We start from the raw sequence: 19604 nt of genomic DNA, 5'->3' as shown, positions 1-19604 counted from the left end.
CCCTCTGAAGGGACTGACAGCTTCAGCACCTGGGACCAGGCACCCCACGCCCACCCCACCGTCACAAGGAGGGAGGGGGCCAGGGGACTGGCAGAGGCACCCCACAGCACCTGCTCAGTCCCAGCAGGTGCCGCATGAGAGAAGACCCCAGGAAAAGAGCCCCTGACCTGCTGTGGGGGACAGGCTAGCCCCTCTAGATGGTCTGTGGACCAAGGGCAGCCCCCAGCCCACGGAAGGGGCCCCAGGAAGGCCCAAGTCCTTCCTCACTCCATAGACCCACAGAGTGATCCAGGCTGCCCAGGGACAGATGCCTGATGAGTTAAAGAAGTTTCTTGTCTACGGGTTATCACAGCCTACCGGAACCACTCCAGGCCTTCCCAATGTACACACCCCTGCTGACGCCCCCTACTTCACCCACCTTCACACTGGCCAGTGATGTTCCCTGGGGAGCCCTCACTGGGAAACCCCGCCTAGACTGCCATCAAACACCGACCACTGAAGAGGTGCCACACAGACCAGTGGGACCCACAACCCCCAACGATGCGCCTAGAGCCCCGTGGGCCCTCTGGCATGCAGATCCTGAAGTTCTTATTCTGGTGCAGGGGTGCTGGGTTCTGACCCTGGCTTTCTCACCAGCACCTCTGGTTTTAAGCCTCAGTTTCCCTATCTATAAAAGAGCGACTCTGCTGGTTTTTGCTAAATGCGTGTCTGTACCAGATGCTAGCACACCGAAGTCGAGGCCAACTGTGCCACCGACCTCGGGGGGGGGGGGGGGCACAAAACTCGGGACAGGACTGGGCCGGGGGCATGGGCGGCAGGGGCCGAGCACTAGGCCAGAGATGGCGGCCGTGCCTGGTCAGGAGACTCAGGTCAGCAGACTCTGGACGTGGGGAGCCCCCCAGGGACCGGCCTGGGCCCTGTGTCAGAACAGGCAAGCACTGGCGTCGTCCCTGACGTGCTTCTCAGGAGGGCTTGAATCCCCCAATCCAAAGGGCGGGGGAAGGGAACCTGGAAGTGGCTTCAGCCCAAAGAGCCTAGAGGAGGTATGGGTCAGAAAGTGCACAGGGCCTCACTGTAAGCGCAGCCAAAGCATCCCGGTGCTCAGGCCACATGGGACATCCAGAAGGAGGGCAGAAGGCCACCTGGACCGTGACCGGATGGGAGCCACTAGCTCAGGAACCCCAGGGGCCAAGGAGACTACAGAAAAGCCACCGGAGCAGCTGGGGAGCTCGGCCCAGGGACTCAGACAAGGAGCCACGCAGCCACCTCTGAGGGCTACGGAGAGAGGCGACTGGGGGTCCGCACACAGGGCTTTCGGATGCTGGTGCCTCATGCAGCCTCCAGCGTTGATGGCCGGGGACGCCTGTGTCTGGAAGGCTATCCCGCCTCCTCCACCACAGATCTCTGCACCTCATTGAGGTCCCAGGGTTGGCAAATGTCCGCAAGTCACCGTCCGGCATCCTGTGGGCGGTTTGGCTCTCACACGTGCATGGACCTCAAGTGGCTAAGCCTTGTCGTTCGGAGGTCTCTCGGGACATGGGAAGTGCTTCTTCAGCCAGGAGAAACCCCCAGGCTTCCTCGAGCAACTCCAGCCCGGGACATAGTGCCCAAGGCCACAGACACCGGACGTCCAGCCAGCCCACGCAGAGCAGCCGCCCCGCCATCCCCACTGTCCCACACAGCCTGCCAGGGGCCCACGATGGCCACACCAGGATGGCAGCGTGGGCACCTGCGGCAGGGCACCATGTGCAGCTCAGGTGGGGCTCCAGGGGAGGGGGCTCCAGAGAGGGGGCCCCACCTCTCCCCGCGTGCAGGTCGGCAGCCTTGTGCACGGAAAGGCCTGGCCTGAAAGCACCTGAGGTGAGGAGGAGGGAAGGGCACCGGCTCAGAGCTGCAGAGGCTGAGCAGACGGAGGAGACAGGGGCCAGAACAGGTGCTATCAGCACCCAAAGAACCTCCAGGTGCTGGGCAAGCTCCTGATACAGCCCGGCGGGCCTGCTAGGAGGCTGAGGCTCCCCCAGAACAGGACCGGAGGTCTCCAAGTTCACGGGCGGACGGAGTCTCCTGGCCGGGAGGAGTGCGGGGTGCACGGCATTGACAGCTCTGTGTGCGCGTCCCTAAGCCAGTGGGGCGCACAGTTACCCTCACAGGCCAAACTGTCACCCCCAGCCCGCGCCGTCGCCTCCAACAGTCTGCCCCTGGAAGCCACACGCTCAGGACACCGGCACTGCAGACACCATCATCCTGGGGCTTCGTCTCTGGGAGCCATTCTCCAAGTCCCAGCAGAACTCTGAGTAGCAACACCGGAGGCAAGGTTTCTGCCGTCCAGAATGAATGAGGATTTGGAAACGCAAGAAGGCACCGGGGGCTGGGACCGGTGACACAGGTGGGGGTCACTCAGCCACCCATCCAGCCAAGCACCTATCCTCTGACCCCCGGATGCCACACGGCACTCAGAGAGGGGGCTGCCACCGGAGGCCCCAGTGACATCTGGCCACTGGCTGCCCGGTGGCTCAGCCGTCTCTAATGGCGGCCTTCAGAACCGCCTGGAAAAGCTGCTGCGGCAGGAGCCCCTCCTGCGCGCACAGAAGCAGGTGGTGGGCGGAGTGAGGAGGCTCCGGTTCCCAGAGCAGAAGAGCGGGACAAAGACACTCGGGGATGCCCCACTAGTGGAGGGAGCGAGTCTCCTGTTGGACTGACCCTGCAGAGGCCAGGGAAGAGGCAGCGGTGACACACAATCACTACCGAGACCCTGGCCCGCACAGGGGGCTGCCCAAGGAAGACAGCTCTGAACCGAGCACCAAACTATCATACTCTACCAAAACCACTTTTCCCTAAGCACTGTCTCCAAAGTTTCCTGACAGAAGCGGAAACTGAGGCTTAAAGAGGTGTGGACGTTTGCCCAAAGCTACAAAGAGCAAGTGGGGACCCCGGATTCCAGCCTCCTCGTCTAACCTTCGGGCTGACAAGGTTTCAAGCAGCTCAGAGCCAGGAAAGAAAGGATGGGGGCGGGGGCGGGGGGGGGGGGGGAGCCACCTCACCTCTGTCTTGAAGGAGGCCTCGTCCTCCGAGTTGGACTCCTCCACCTCTGGGGGCTTCTTGATCTCCCTGGGCTCACTCTCGGTCTTGACCTTCTCCCCTTTGGTGCTGCCCTTGTCCTTGGCTGGCTTTTTGTCCGAGAAGGAGGAAGACGAGGTGCGGGGCGAGGTGCTGGGGGCGCTCCTGGACCCCTTGGAACTGCTCTTCTTCTGCTTTTTGGCGCTGGGCTTGGGGGAGTCGGCGGCAGCCGGCCGCTTGCTGGAAGACTTGGGTGGGGGCGGGGGCGGGGGCCCGCCCTTGGGGGACATGCTCTCCAGCTTGGTCTCCTTCAGGGCCATCTTGGGCTCCTTGAACGCGGCCTTGGCCGGTGGGGCCTTCTCCTCCTTGGGCGGCCGGCCTTCGCCCAGCTTCCGCGCGGCATCCTTGGCACTCCTGGCCTGCTCCCGCTCCGGCTCCTTGGACGGGGCCTTGCCCTCGGAGTCCTTGCGCGGCCGCTCCCGGTGCTCCTTGGCCGTCTTGTGGGTCTTGCAGGCCTTGCTGCTCTCCCTGCTGGCGTCCTGAAATGCCGGGGCGGGAGGGGGAGAGACACGGTCAAGTGGCATCTCGGGGTCGCCCTGCTCCGCCTCCCCCGACCCCTACAAAGTATAATCCACCTGATTCAGACTCAGCTAGAGAAAATCTTCCATAAAGCGAAAAAGTAAGGCAGCAGGTGAGAGTTTTAAATGAAGCTGTCCCTTTAAACTACTAGGAAGTGTCAGCAGGTCCCGGGCGAGTGCAGGCTAAGATTCCCCTCTGAATTGAACTGACATTCCCTGAGGGATTCAAGAAGAGTACACGGTGAGTCAGATACGAGACAGGCAAGCCACATCTACCCACTCCCACTCCAACACCTCGCAGCTTCCCAGTGGCCCAGGGGAGTGGAGGCTGCGTGTGGTGTTGGCGGGGGCGGGGGGCTGGGGGGGCACCAGCAGGCAGGCCCCCCCCCTTCTGTCCCCACACAGAGCCTGCGTGCCTCCTGCCCGGTCACCCCCACCCCAGCCCCAGTGCACACCCAGCACAGTTGTTCTTTGATCACCACAGTCAGCATTTATTGAGCACCTGCTGGGTTCCCAGGCACTGTGCAGAACAGCTCCTAGACCTCTCAGAATCAAAGCCACCTGGGCAGTGTTTCTAAAACACGTATGACTCTTGGGTCTCCACCTTGGAAATTCAGAGGGCTGAGAATGGAGCCCAGACTCTAGCGTTGGTCCACCAGGTCACGGAGCTCCCGCTGGGGACAGGCAGACATGGCCCTGAGCCAGGCTACTAGGGGGCTCCAACCTGCGTGCCTGGGCTTCCTCCGAACAAGGGCAGGACCACCTACCTCACTGGGCCATGGTGCAGGGCCTGGCAGGCAGCAAGCGCTCAACCAAGAGGGGGCTGGCAGCCATTGCCACCCACCCCTAAGCAGCTGGTGCAGTCTGCAGGCAGGAGCCCCACAAGACACCTTGTTCGGGCTTCCTTCCTATCAACACCCCATCATCACCCTGTACATGCAGGCATGCCAGACAGGTGCCTGCTGTGGTCAGCTGCGGAGGGCTCTGCCCCTACTCAGTTGGCCAGGTGCACAGCTGAGCCCGGAGGCTCTCCAGACCAAAGCACACCAGGAAACCAACAGAGCCAGACCAGAGGGTGACCCGCACCTCGCAGGCAGCCACACTTCACCAGTTCACCCCAAGTGCCAAGGGGACCGGCTGGAGCGCGTAGAAGAGGGCAGGTAAGCCAGGAAAACCCCCAGCAGCAAGGCCCCCGCTGCTCTCACGGCCCACCGTGGGACCCTCCCAGCAAAGAGCCACAGGGACAGACGGCGCAGCCTTGACCACCTCCGATCCACTCGGGTCGCCGTCTTCTTGCAAATCGATAACCCACGTCAGTGCCAAAGGTTCAGCGACAGCCCCACATAGCCGTGGGTTGCTGCCGCCTCCCTGGAGAAACACCGCCTGGGGGGCCCTGGCCCCAGCTCTTACATCACCAGGGCAGGGGAAGGGATGCTCACGCCACGAGCCCCCAGCAGCCCATCTAACAGGGCAGCCCGCTTGGGGCTGGCTTTCAGAATGGGGCTCCATTCCCCAGCAAGCTGCTCTCCCAAGGAGGGAAGCAAGAAGCAAACGCCACATGCAATTCCGGCCTCTTCTCGCAGCGCCCCTGAGCATGCCTGGGCTGCAGGAACTGGTCCGAGCTCCCAGACGCGAGGCAAAGCACACCCACCAGGCACGTTGGCCAATGTCTCCAATGTAGTCCCCACCGCCTAGCCCCCACCCCCCGAGCCCTGGGGTTAACTGTGTTTCCGCTGCCGCCCAGGCCCCTGCACAGCTAGCAGCAGCCTTTGGAGCAGCGGCTCTTCACCCGGGGGTCTGTAGAGCGATCCCAGATCATGGGCTCTCAGAAATCACACAGGAACTTGACCATAATGTAGACATTCCCAGGGTTAAGGACTCATCACTGTCATATTCTCAAAACTCTTAATGACCCGAAAATGGCTAAGAACCAAGTTTTAGGGAAAGGTCAACAAGGCCATGGCTGACATCAGACAAAGAAGCAGGCTGCCCCTGAATCTACATGTGTGCAGTCCAGGGGGGCTGCCGGGTGGGGGCCATTATTGGCGTGTGAGCCTCCAGGGGGTTGCCCGCCCCTCTCCCAGGAGGCTCCGATTCCTGCCTGCCAGGGTGCCCTCTGGGGACAGAACCGTCTGGGAATGATCCATCGAGGGCTGCGACAGCCAGACTCTCCAGCAGTCCCCAGGCAGTGGGCAAGGCCCCGCGAGGACCCACCCCTTCCCTCCCAGCCCCCTCTGACCGGAGTACGTGGCCTGGCCAGTCAGACCTTTCGGCTCCAGGCTGCAGAGAACCAATCTGGGGGAGAACAGCCAGTGCCCAAAGGAAGGTCCTCAGCTGGAGAAGGAGGCTGGCGCACAGGCTGTGCCGTCCAAGGAGAGCAGAGTGAGACTGCTGGCTCAGGAGCAAAAGGGTTTCTTGGAGAGCTATCAGCAGAGAAGAACCTGCCTTTCGCTGCAGGAGAAACCCATGCAGGCGCCTCCTCAGTCACACTGCCTGGGGGGCTAGAGAAAGAGCCTGGGGCAGGGAGGGGGGGACAGAAAACCCTGCCCACCCTGGCAGATACGCCCTTCTGGCCTGGGGGCTCCTGAGGATCTCAGAGATGCTGGCGAGGGACGCCACAAGCAGCCCCAGATGCAGCCTGTCAGCCACTGCGGTGTCCTTACCACCCGGGGGGGGGGGGGGCATTTCTTTGGGGGGTTTGGGTGGCTTGCAAGTGACACGTACAGAAAAAATGTCAATTCCTACTCTTCCTATTCTGCAGAGTCCCAAATAACTGTGGACAGCTGGGAGAGAAGCTACCAAGATCGCCAACAAGAATTTTTCTTCCTTTTACCCTCCACGTGGTTCAGGGAAGGACAGGCCCAGGAGGCCGGCGTGGGGAAGACCCCCCCAGAGCTGCACTCTGTGCTTGGACTCTACCCTCACACGTCTGGAGAGCTTAAGTCAGATAAATCTGGGGATGTCAGAAACCCACTGGCCTTATGGAAAGTGCCAGAAAGACCTTGCCTGGGTGATGCGGCTCTCCTCCAGTGTTGCTGATGAGGAAAGCTGTAAGACAGCCCGAGAGCCCAACCCATCCCACCTGGGGTGCTCCAAGCCCACAACACCCAACAAGTGAGTGAAGCAAGAGAAACACAAAGATGAGAAGTGGATAAACTTGTGGGGTCAGCGGCGGGAGGATAAGCAGGGAACCCAAGCTCCAGATGAGCCTGACCTCCAGGACACGGAGCCGCGGAGGCAGCTACAGGGGAAGAGGACTCACGCTCACGAGTTTCTCTGTACATCGGGACACTATCCGAAGAGCTCCGGCGGCCACTCCTTAACAGTTAAGAGAGAGGTCTCGGGAGGGCAGAGTGCCGCCTGCCCAACAGGATGCGACAAGATGACAAAACGTTTCTTCTTGGGGGGAATGCGCCTTCTCACCACATCGTCCCACCTGGCCCTTCCCCCAGATAAGCATTCTATGCTGACAGCTGCTCCCGAAGAAAGAGGCCAAGCCTGGACCAGCACAGGGAGGCGGCACCGAGCCCTGGCAGATGGGGCATCCCGGCCACACTCAGGAGGCCTAGGGGTTGGGCAGCCGTGGCTGTGGTGGAAATACTCTGTCCATGGCCCCCAACCTCGCGAGACTCTCAGCGTCCTGTCTGCGGGGTCCTAAGGCCCACTGACACAGTGGGAGCAGCGAGGATGGGGCAGGCTCTCTGGCCTTAAGAGGAAGAGGGTGAAGAACCTGCAGTCATGTGGCTGTTCGTGCAACCCAGCAGGGGCCAACCCTCCTAAGTGGCAGGGAGCGGCCAGGTAGAGCGAAGAGCTCTATAAGAGGAAGATGCCAAGGGAGCGAGTCTGGGAACGGAAGGTCCAGCTCTGCAGAGGGGGCGCCCTGAGCCCAGGACCCACCACTGGGCCCCAGTGCTCCCGTGTGACTGGGCCTTCCGCCTCACTAACCTTGGAGCCGTGGGACGGTTTGGTCTTCTTGGGGTCAGAGAAGGCAGAGAGTGGAATTGTGGGTAACATGGGGTAGTCGGGGCTGGGCCTGGACACCGTTTCTGCTCCTTCGGGCATTACCATCACCTAGTGATAAAGAAGAGACAGATGTTATCAGTGAGCAAGGAGGCAGGCTGGATTTCTGACCGGCAAGAGGAAGTCAGCCTGCAGGAGTATGGCCAGAGGCTGTGGGAGCTGCCTTCTGGGGGAGGGGCAAGGGAGGACTGGAGCGCCAGTTTTCCAAAAGAATCAAAGGCATGTCCTCCATGAGAGGCTGGGGGCCAAGTGCTTGGCGCGAAGCGGGCTCGAGGTGGAGAGTGAAGAGAAGCCAGGGTCCCAGGATGGCTGGGCCCAGGTGCGGCCACACGGTCTCTGGAAGGAGAGCCCAGAGCGCGGCGGACAGGAGGGCCAGGCCAGGAAGACTTGCGGAGTGTGCCGAGAAGCACGAGAAGGCAGCTGTGGCCCAAGCTGACCTGCACGCTGCAGTTTAGAAGGACCAGACGCACGGTTTGGAAAGGCGAGAGGCCAGCCAGACACCCACACTGGGCAGCCGCGCGGCGGAGCGAGCAACTTCTGACGGCCATGCGCATGGGGGGGCTTTGCCGGGTCCCGCATTTCCGGGGACGGGGGCCCGAGCCCTCCTCCGCGGTCGAGCAGGCGAAGGTGACTGAATCGGCAGCATGGGGGGCAGAGGCAGGAGAGAAGTGCACAGGGTGGGTGCAGCACGAGCCTGCAGGGGGGGCCAGAGAGTGCCCCGCTCGGTTAGCCAACTGCTGTGCGGAGGAAGGGCCTGGGGTCCTGCCAGGAGGTGCTCCCGGGAAACACCTGCCGGGTCCAGCGTGGCTCCCCAGCTCCCGCTGCACCTGCTGAAGGAGAGAAGGCTTGGGGGCAAGTCGTCCAGATGCTGACACTACAAGTTCACACGACTTGTGTGAACCAGCCAGCCACTCAGAGAGAGCCTTCCAGATAAAGACGAGACAGAACAAAAGAATAAAGTGCACATTAAAAAAAAAGAAAGAAAGGAAAGAAAGGAAAAAAAAGAAAAGAAAGAAAGAAAGAAAGAAAAAAGAAATAAGAAAGAAAGAAAGAAAGAAACAAAGAAAGAAAGAAAGAAAGAAAGAAAGAAAAAGAAAAAGAAAAGAAAAAAAGCATTTAGCTCAGTAGAACAAGCATCATTAATAACCTTGAGCACCTGGGATTCCTTGATAAGCCAAACCTTTCCTCCGAGTAGGCTGGCGTCAGGGTACACCGGGTTGAAAGTAACACAGTGAAGCCCCTCGTGCCCCGCCCCCGTGGCCCCCCGACTCCGAGGCAGCGAAGCCAGAGGCCCCAGGCGTTTCCCAGAGCCCGTCCAAGCACAACACTCTGACCCGTGGCACCCGAGGCCCAGCTGAGCAGCCCAGGCCTCAGGCAGAGCACCGCACTCCCAGGCTCGCAAGCACTCGTGGGACACAGAGAAGCGACTACAACCCGACCCAAGGGCACAGACAGGTTCCAACGCTCTTTCACTCGCTTTTCCTTCCACTCAGCCTTCAGGACTCCTCTCTCCCTTCGAATTAATGTCCTAGCCTGACGTGGCTCCATAACACAGAGAAAACCTCTCCGGGCCCTCTCCCCTGTAACAACAGCCCTTTGAGAAAGGTCAAGTGAACCAACGGATCCACTTTTATCTCCGCCGCCGTGCCTCAAGAGGACCCACCACACCCAATGGAAATACAGACCCTCGGTTGCAAAAGGAGCTTCTGTTCCATGCAGCTCAACTGCCGATGGGGCAAAGGACGAGACACAACGCTGAGGAGACAGGCAGCCGCCTCCCCGAGGCTGGCCGCTGACCACCTAGCAAAGGAGCAAAGCTGATCTGGTCACTGCTGAGCAGGTGCCTGATGTTCGGGCGAGGACTCAGAGCTCCAGGTGACCGCCGGCGGAGGGGGCAGCAAGGAAGGCAGGTCTCATCGACCTACGGGTCAGGTCGTGACTCCAGTTCTTCCGGCACCGACATCAGCTCGGGCGGGTCTGCGGTCATCGGCCACAAGATGGCAAATGCCAGCCCCAGTGGGGACACTCCGCTCCAAAATGGCACACAAGGACCACAACTCACGTGTTGGGAGCTACTATCTATCCCATCAAGGTCTCAGGCTGCTCCAAAGACCAGAGAGCGCTGCTTTGCCATTAGCCCAGGGCAAGCCCCAAAGGCCCACAGCCCCAAAGGGTGAGAAAGGTCCTGACCAACCAGTCAGTTCTCCGGCCAGCCCTCCCCAGGGTGAGGAGCACCGAGCAGAGACCACCGTGCCGGACTCTGCCTCTTCCCTCCAGGATTGGCCCTTCCCAAACGGCTCGCCGGACCTGCACTCCCAACCTCTCCCCCTCGCTGCCTCCGCCCTCCAGTTTTATAGGTCTTGATGATGCACATCAAGCCTTCATCTCTTAGCAAAGAAAACCTCCTTATGCAGGGGGCAGAGGGGGGCAGTCCCTTGGTCCTGGAGCTCTGAGAGGCCAAGAATGCTAAGTGCACATGTGTCTCCCGAAGAAAATGTTGACTATGGAGCCTTTGGGTAACAAATACTTCGGAAAATATCCGGCAGCAGAAAGAAGGTGGAGAAGCAGAGCTGGGGAGGACTGTGGACCCCAGCAGCCCCCCCACCCCACTTCCTTGGCTCTTCCAGACCTCTCAGGCAAACTTCAGGACAAATGTCTCTGTGAACAGATTCCAACACCTCCCTGTTTGTTCCCGTCAGCCATCACATGCTAGATTATAATCACAGACACATTTTTTATAAGAAACCTGGCAGAACATAATCAAATTTTCTACAATGAATAAGTGACTGCCTTTATTAAAAAAGAAAAAAAAAGTACAAAAGATCCAACTGAATCAGAAAGGACTGCTCTGCAGGCCTACAGAAGCTCAAGCCAAACTCCCTATGTTCACTGGGGAGGTGGGCCTGCCCTGCCACACGCACTCACACTCGCGGCCCTGACCCAAATCTTCCTGGCTGGCCACTAGACAAACGCTCAGTGACACTGGGGCACTGAAAGGTGGCTGTGGGACGTCCCATGTCCCCGGCGTGGCCCTCCCTCGGCCAGGCACCCCTCCTCCTCCACAACAAGCATCCCATCCACACCAAGCGCCCCTACTCCGGTTCTCAACTGTGCTCCCCGCACTCTGCCACCACACACGGATCCCCAGCTACACGGCTCCCTCCGAGGCCTGGGTTCTGAGAGCTGACGCCTTTGTCTGGCCTCACTAGGACAAAACTGCCAGGCAACGCGCATCATCAGGGAACCCCCCGGAGAGCCACTGCTGTTTCCCCAGATGACGCTGCCCCAGCACAGCCTTGCCAGTCCGGTTCAGCGCTGGCTCCTGCGCCTCACCACGCTGACAGACTGGCCTCGCGCCCGTTCCTCCCACCCCTCCTTCCCGTGGAGGAAGATGCTAATTACCCACAGTCAACCAGGAAACTCTGGGGATAACTAGGCACTAGTCGTTCCAGCTGACAACGCCCCGGCGCAGACTCGGGACACCTGGATCCTACACAGGGCGGCCAGGTGCTGCCTGAGCAGGCCGCCCCTCCGGGTCTCGGGCACCCAGCCAAAGCTGACGAGACCTGCCCGGGAGACCCCCTGGGCACCGCAAGCACCGAGGCCGCTCAACACAAGAAGCCACGCAGGAGCCACGAGGGAGCGGCTGGCACCTCCCCAGCATCCGTACGAGCAGGGGCACACTCACCCCGCCAGCCATCAGGAGCTTGTACCGGAACTCAATGGTGGGGTTGTTGAAGGTGAGCTTCTCACAGCGCAGGTGGTTCACAGGCGGGTTGCCCTCCAGGTTCAGGAACAGGTCATAGGTGAAGCATACCTTCCTGGGCTCCTCCTTCAACAAAGAAAACAAGGAAGTTCACCTCAGAAGGGCAGGCAGCCACAAGACACGCTCCCCACCACCGGCCCCTTCTCTCTCCTGTGCTGGGCCTCCGTTTCTCTCCCCCTCAGTCCCTTACCTGCTTCTCTTGTGTGCCTCCTTCTCGTCTATTCCATTATCCAAAATAAATTAACTTACTACTTGCATTGGACCCAGCAAAGCAGTCTCCACGAGAGAAACAGATCATTAAGAATGATGTTCTCTGACAGTTACTGGACCTATTCCTGCTGATGGCACCCCCCCCCCCATTTCGGCCCTCACAGCACCCGTCAACAAACGGAGAGACTGAGGCTTGAAGACATGGTTGATGAGTGGCAGTACGGAGGTCTGACCCCAGGCCCCGAGGCCCGTGATTCCTCAGTCTGCACCCCATGTTCCCCTGGAAGGGGGAGACAGCTCCAGAGACATCCAAATGGCCAAAAAGCCCACTAGAAGGTGCTCAATATCACTAATGATCAAGGAAAAGCAAATCCAAACCCCGAGATAACACCTCCCAGTCTCCAGCACAGTGGTTCTTTACAAAGTGGGGAATCTCAAGTGGCAGTGAGGCTGTGGGGCAGTGGGTGTGTGCCCTGTCACCAGTGCCGTCAATCCCGGGGCTGTCTGGGGGCCCCTCCCCATGTTTACTACAGAGTAACCGCCCCATACATGCCTAATACACAGCCAAGAGAAATGAAAACTTATGTTCACACAAACGCTTGTACGTCTATGTAGCACAGCAGGATTCACAACAGTCAAAAGTGGACGCAACCCCAGTGTCCCGACGGATAAATGGATCAACGTAACATGTCCCTCCACGCGTAGGTGCGTCCCTCGGCTGCAGACGGGAGTGAGAGGCCGACACACGCTGCCCTGGGGATGGACCCTGAGCCCACGATGCTCAGGGAGGGAACCAGACACAGAAGGCCACACGGGGTGTGAGTCCACGTGGGTGACATGCCCAGAACAGGCTCTTCCACAGATGGGAAGAGGGCTCGGGGTTGTCAGGAACTGGGGCCTGGGGATGAGGAGCGACTGCTGATGGGGATGAGGTTGTTTTCTCGGGTGATGGAATGTTCTAGAATTAGAAAACTGTGATGGCCACACAACACTGAATATACTAAAAAACCACTGAATTAGTATGCTTTAAAAGGGAATTTTCTGGTATGTATATTACAGGCAATTTTTTAAAAATGCTCTCCAGTAGGGGAGAAAACTCTAGGAGTCGGGGTGCTGGTGAAGGAGCTCTCACTTCAGGACTGGACAGTCAGGGGTAAGGAAGGAAGGGGGAAGCACAGAGACTTCCACATAGGCATGCCCACACTCTCTTTTTCCCACCCTTCCTTCCACACAGACCAGCAGGGTCACAGTCCCGGGGGGAGAAGGGAGCAGAGGCTGGGGCTGAGCCTCATTCCTGCCGCTCTGACTATAGCCAGGGGCTCGGGCAGCCTCACCCTCCTCCTCCATCTCCCCAGCCAGCGGTAGCATGGTTCACATGAGCCATGCTGGGCTTGTTGAGCTCTGATGAGTGGGTGACACCTAGGAGAGGGAACCTGGCTGGCCCTGTGCCTGCTTCTGAATAAACGGACAGGAGTGGGGTCCCGCAGTTGCACGAGGACAACTCGCCACCCCACCCCCCCATTTAGGCCACAGGTAGAAGATGCACCTGTTGAATGAAAGAGTCGCAGACTCTGCCTTCTGGGAGCCTCAAGTCCAGTGCAGAGAAGACAAGTAAAGAGGCCTTCCCAAGGCAATGCCAACCAGTGAGGTAACACTGGCCTCGCCCTCCCCCCAGCAGCCCTTGGGGTCAAAAGAGTGGTTTCCACCCCCAGCCCATCTAAAGCAGACTTGGAAATTGTTCCCTGGCCCAAGGTGGACACGTGGCCTGGTCTGAGTGATGAGGTGTAATGAGGTCAGCCTAGGGAGCGCTTGCCTTCCCAAGTCAAACACTAAGTGTAAAGAGAAAGGCTCAGCATCATTATTCGTCTTGCCTAGTTGGAAGGTCAGCAATCCTGGGAAGAGCATGGAGGAGAGCCATGTGGATCTCTATTCCAGGCCATCAGCCAGCTACTTTCCAACTGCTTGTTAAGGAAGAGAAAGAAGCCCCCATGTCAAGCTTCTACTACACCCCCAAATGCGGCTGATGCCTCTCCTCTGGGCCTGCATGGCTTCGTGCCAACCTCATGGAGGCACTTGTCACAGCGGGAATGTGTCCCCACCAAACTGGGAACCCCTTGGAGGCAAGGGCTGTGGGGACCCCTGTCCTGCACTCAAGACATTTTTGTCAAAAGAATGAAATGTTAAGATGGGCAAGAGCGGAGCATGACCCAATAGTGGGGGTGGAGAGGGGGCCAGGAAGGTTCCCTGGAGGCTGTGCCAGGCTCAGAGAGGGGCCATGAGTCAATCAAGAAGGGGGTGGGGAGAAGCTGCCGAGGCCACAGCAGAGTCCTTTCTAGAGCCCCGAGAGTCCATATGACTACATCTGGAACGGGAGGGGGGACAGTGGTGGCAACAGGTGACCTGGAGCGATGGGCCTTAGCCACATCCTGGGGGCAGAGGTGTCTACAGGGGGATCTGGGCTCAGAAAGAACAAGCCCAGATCTGTGTCCCAGGAAGCAAACCTCCTCGGGCCTGCAGGATGCCACTATGGGGGGCAGGGTTTGGACCTGGCAAATAAAGGGAGCAAAAAAAAAAAAAAGAAAAAAAAAATCCACACCAAGAATTTGTCCTGCCTTCCCACGAGGTAAACACAGAAGATCTGAGAGGCAGACAGCAGGAATGTACTCCAGCTAATGCGTGAAGAAGGAATGCGGGCACCACTGTTCTGTCCCTCCTAATGGGTCAGTGACCGGGGCACTGTCCATCCACTGCGGCCAACATCACAAACACAGGCCACCCACAAGGTCAATGTACCACCTTCCAGGGAGGACTTCAGTTCCAGATTTAAGTTCAAACTGACCGGGAATGTACAATCAGAGGATGGTGTATAGCAAACCCCAGGTACAAAAAGCAACAATAAGCTAGGTGATACCAAACTCTACAGGACAAATGACCCAGCTGCCTCAACAAGTAAATTGCAAAGAAAAGCAATGGTATAAGGAGATTCTTCCCTACTTTATGCCTTTTCACAGTAAAAGGAACTTGCAAGACAAACTCATGAATCACGTGTTGGTCTTATCTAGATCTGATTCAAACAAAAAAAACTTGAAACACTGACTAGATATTGAGGAATTATTAATTTGTAGGTGTGATGCTGATATTATTATTGTATGATTAAAAAGCAGTTCTCATCTTTTAGGAGACACATTCTGAAACAGGGACACACGACATCACGGTGTCAGGGCCACACGCGGAAAGTGCTGGACCCAGCGGGTGGCTACGGGGACCTGTTAAAGCACTCCTCCTACTTCTATAGATGTTTCGCTATTTCCCCAAAAATTATGTGAGTGGACTCAGTGCAACAGAGCCGCACACGTGAAGGAACCCAGCTAAGGGAGCATGTCAGGGAGGGGATGGTGGCCAGGGGACTCAGGGAACGCCAGCAGGATGTGGGCAGGCAGCTGGACATCCCCGACAGCCCCCCGTGAGCACGGGGTTAGACCAGGACGGGGCCTCACCTCTCACTGGCTGCCCGGCCTTGGTCATGAGGCCCGTCCTCCCTAAGCCTCGGTTTCTTCAACTACGAGCGGGAGTATTGGATGAGACAAGGCAGCTAATCGCCTCAGCTTGGTGCCGTCGAGAAAGGGAAGCTACCGCTTTTACCAGAAAGAGCTCTAGGCTGTAGGAGGTCACCTGGGAGACCCAGCAGACAGATGGTGACTGAAGCTGCAGGATTCGCCAGCAGGAAAATGGGAGCTCACAGGGACGCCGAAAAGCCGCTCTGCAGTTCTATCTACCACACACGGGGGTGGAGGGAAGCGGAAGGCCCGGTGCCAAGCCCGGAATGCCCAGCATTCACCGGCACTTTCCATGGCCAGGCACTTTTCTAAACACTTAACACATACGACTGCTTCACAGCCCGAAACACGGGTGCTCCCTGCGGCCCCACTTCCCGGATGAAGAAACTGGAACAGGCAGGCGAGCTGCCTGGGGCCACACGGGCGGTGCGCAGAGAGCCGGGACTCACTCTGGGCAGGCTGCGTTAAGCCCTGGTCCCTGAAGCAAAGTGGGAGGAGTGCTTTAGGGCTCCCCAGAGCTGGGCATGCAGCATGTGAGCCGGGCGGAGGCCTTCCCCTGAGTGCCCACCGTGTGTCTGGCCCTGGTGACCTGGGATGAGACCTCTGGCCTGTGACGCCCCCTGCCTGGCAACGCTTCCAAGAGCCAGCAACGTGTTCAGTGAGGAGCAGCCAAGTTCAGGGTGTGCTGGGCCCACAGTCCCAAGAGCAACATCCTTGTCATTCCAGCCAGACCCTGCAGGTGCCCCACTCTCAGCAAAGGCAGCCGGAGCCGGCCTCAAACGTTCTGAGCATGGCTTGCAGGCGGCCACCCAACCGTCCAGGATACTGGCCACAGGCCAGCGTCTCTCTCTAGACTCAGCAAACTAAGATGCAGAGGAACTGGCCAAACTGGTGCCAGCGCCCAAACCTGGAGCGCGTGGACTCGTCCACAGCGTTCGGGCAGTCCAGGCCATGGGAGCCCCGGCCAAGGCCCACGGCTGGCACGGGCCCGTGCCAAGGCCAATGGCCCACAGCCGTGGGGCTGGCTGACCAGACCTGTGGTTTCCGCTGCTGCCCCTTGGCCACCCCGGGCCCCATCCTCTTCTGCAGCCGGCAGGGCTGGCCCTGGAGGACCCCCAGGTTCTCAGCCCTACCCCTGTGTGCAGCCAGACTCCCGGTGGCCCAGAACGCACCAGCTGAGGAGGGCCTCGGGGCTGTGTCCTTGCTATCTGGGCCCTGCCCACACTTCTCTTTCGGTGCCTGTCTGCCATACCCCTGTTAGAAGGCCCCAGGGTTCATAAAATAGTGAAACATGAATCTGATCATGGCCCTATATCTAACTGCCAGTTTACAGGGCTGCAGTCAGCAACCTCCCCACGGGACAAACCATACAGCTTCTTAAAATGCTTTGCAAGGGAGAGAAAGAGAGAGAGATGGAGAGACAGACAAGATTTAAAAGAAGCTTAAGAAACGCAGCAACCAGCCACTATGGACCGACCTTACCTGAATCCTGATTTGAATAAGTTATTAAAATATATATATATGTGTATATATATATATATACACGTGATAATAAAAAAAACTGACATTACTGGATATTTGATATTAAGAATTGTTAATTTGTTCCTTCCCAGCTATGATGACATTGTGGCTAGATACTTTTAGAAGAGTCTTATCGTTTACAGACACAGACTGAAATATTTACAGATTAAAAAACAGGATGTCTTGGACTTACTTCAAAATAATCCCGGGGCTAGAAATGAAAATAGCACTGTACTCAAGTGCGTAACTGCTCGGGTGGGGGGTAAGTGCTGTGCTGTGGTCTGTTCTGCTACTGTCTCTACTTCTGCAGATATTTTTTAAGTTTTCTACATTAACAGACTCTTAACACCCAGCCCTGCTCACAGCTCTGCCCCTGGGCATCTGCTGACCACCTACTACGAAAGGACTCTCTCCTGGTTCTGGGGACAAGAGCACAGACAGTGCCCCTCATGGAGCCCAGATGAGGCTAACAAAACCCTCCATCCCTGAGTCCCCTGGGATCCTCCTGGGCCACCTGGTGAATGCTTTGCTCTCTGCTTCAAGCGGCCACCCTGCCACCAGCACCACTCAGGGAGCCCTCCCCGGGGCCAGGCGCTGCACCACAGGCTTTACCCAGCACCTTCCTTCAGGCTCACAAATACTCTGGGAGTTCGTCACTGCTCTCACCATACGTCAGGAGAGGAAACTGAGGTTTGGTGGCATTTAATCATTTGTCAAGGCCACATGGAACCAACAGAGTCAGGCACTCGAGTCCACGGACCACAGCCTCTGGCGTCTTCCTCTTCCTGTGGACACAGCCCTGCCCCATCTGGCCCCCGTTCTCACGGTGCGCTGGCACAGGCCTGCAGCTGGGGCAAAGTGAGACTGCCCACCGCCTGGGGAAAGAGAGCAAGGGGAGTACCGTGGGGAGCCCCCACCACCACACCTGAAGTCCCGCTTCCAGGACTCCGATGTTCAAGGAAGGTCCCTGAGGCATTCCTCAAGTGAGAGGCCTCTAGAGGTGCCCATCAGGGACGTGACAGCAGGTCTAAGCTAGAGGGTACGCCACGCAGCCATCATAAACAACGAGGTAGAGTTAGGGGTACTGATGTGGGAGGTCCAAAGATATTTGTTTAAAAATGCATCTCCCTCCCTCCGTCCCTCCCTGTCTCTCTCTCTCTCTCTCACACACACACACACACACACACCCCACACAAAAAAAACTGTTTCTAGAAGGACTTCACTAATTGCTTACAGTGGTTACTTCAAGGAGACAGCCTGGAGAGAGGACTCCGATTCCCTGCAGCCCACACACATCACCTCTGTAGTTAGACGCAGAAAAATGACTTTAAAAGGCTTAAGGAAAACAGTGCGATGTGGGCTGAAAACCATGGGCTTTGCGGTCCAAGACCTTCTGGATGCCAAAGCAGCTTTGCCACCGACTCACTGTGTGACCCTGGACAAGCCACTCCACCTCTCTGAGCCTCAAGGAGGGGAGGAAACAAAACCACAGGGTTCTGAGTGTACAAGGGAAGGAGGGAGAAGACTGTGGCTCTGGCCAACAAGGTGGCATCAGTCTGGGCCTGCCTCCTGCCCTCCCCACAACTGCTCTGCCATGATGAACACAGGACCACCTCTCTCAAAGTCAGAACAGAGGCCGTATGAGCCCAGAGCTTGGCCCCGAGTGAGCACAGGGGTGGGCTAATGTTGACATTACAGCCTGCCCGATCCTACTCATCTGCACCCCTCCCTCACTTTGGGGGGTGACAGTACGAATGACTCAGTTACATGATTCCCATCTTTACAGGAAATGCATTAATCAGTCAGGAAAGATTCTCAGGGAAGGTGACTCCAGGCCAGTTCTTCCATCCCCTTCTCCAGGAGCCCAGAAGGCAGCACTGGTTAGGGAGCCAAGCTGGAGGGTAGACTGTCCCTCCCAGCATCCTGGGGTCAGGCTGAGCCTCTTCTCACACACATTTGCTCTTTCGAGGTGCTTCTCTGTGCTGCTCTAGACACCACCCTCTAAGAAACAGAGGTGCTTCTGGAGTCCCCCACGGAGGAACAGAAGGGCCACTACAGGGAAAGACAATCCTAGCTGCATAGCGGGCTGGCATTCACACGGCCTGTCACAAGCCGGCAGCCCCCGACCTTTCCCTGGGTTGGTCTACCAGCACAATGTCCCTCCTGCTCTGGCTCCTTGGCCCCCCCGGCCCGCCCCGTGAGGCTGGGCCCTTGGGTGGCATCAACTGGCCAACTGTCCCTGCGCACAGGAGTCGCCAGCAGCCAGCTCCGCAGAGGGCTGCCTGCCTCCTGAGCTCTGTGGAGCCCCCAAAAGCTGACCCACGAATGGGCAAAGGGCCGAGATGATGGTGACCCTAGAAGGGGGGCAAGCTGGGAGGGGAGAATGTGAGTTCCCCACCCAATCACTCAAGGCCGGCTGTTACACACCAAGTCTCAATTTAAACTGAGGGCAGGTGGGAATAGCCCCGCCCTGCCCAAGGGAGAGGGTCTTCGCAGGCCAGGGCCCTTTCCACTGGGTGGGGGGGAGGGAGCAGAAGAGCGCAGGATTAGGTGGCCCTGGGACCCCCACCAGCTTGTTGCCAATCCTACCACATTGTCTACATGGTTATTTCCACAGAACACAAGTCAGCCAGGATGTGTCCGAGAAGATGCCTCTGAGGGCTTATGGCTCGGAAGCTGGCAAGGGCTGTTTTAACTTACTTTAAAACAAAACCAAAAAACCCTTCCAAATAAAACCACGCAAACTTCCTAATAAAATGTACCAAAAAGCCCTTCCTCTGACCTCAGATAATAGCATTTGAGTAAAGCCACGGAGAGTTAGTGATGGCTGGGGCTCACTGTCCAATAATAGCTTGTTATAGGGGGTGGGGGTGGAGGGCAGGGAGGATGTCTCAT

At 58.0% G+C, this 19604-nt stretch overlaps 1 protein-coding gene across 2 annotated transcripts in view; it reads right to left on the bottom strand.

The window, feature by feature from the left end:
- MLLT1 (MLLT1 super elongation complex subunit) overlaps positions 1-19604 on the bottom strand; it is a 66019-nt gene that overhangs the window by 8964 nt on the left and 37451 nt on the right. The window contains exons 4-6 of one of the 2 annotated variants that reach the window (XM_025861098.2): positions 11344-11487; positions 7581-7706; positions 3042-3596 (exon numbers count right to left, since the gene is read on the bottom strand). In XM_025861098.2, coding sequence (XP_025716883.1) covers positions 3042-3596; positions 7581-7706; positions 11344-11487 — 825 coding nt within the window. The remainder of the gene's footprint in view (positions 1-3041; positions 3597-7580; positions 7707-11343; positions 11488-19604) is intronic. The other variant, XM_073887295.1, reaches the window with a different exon arrangement.

This window comes from Callorhinus ursinus, unplaced genomic scaffold (genome assembly GCF_003265705.2).
Source record: "Callorhinus ursinus isolate GAN/ISIS: 27379988/994484 unplaced genomic scaffold, GSC_fseal_2.0 scaffold77, whole genome shotgun sequence".
Taxonomy (NCBI): Eukaryota; Metazoa; Chordata; class Mammalia; order Carnivora; family Otariidae; genus Callorhinus; species Callorhinus ursinus.
The sequence above is the reverse complement of the archived record's forward strand: the minus strand, read 5'-3'. Positions and strand labels throughout refer to the sequence as shown.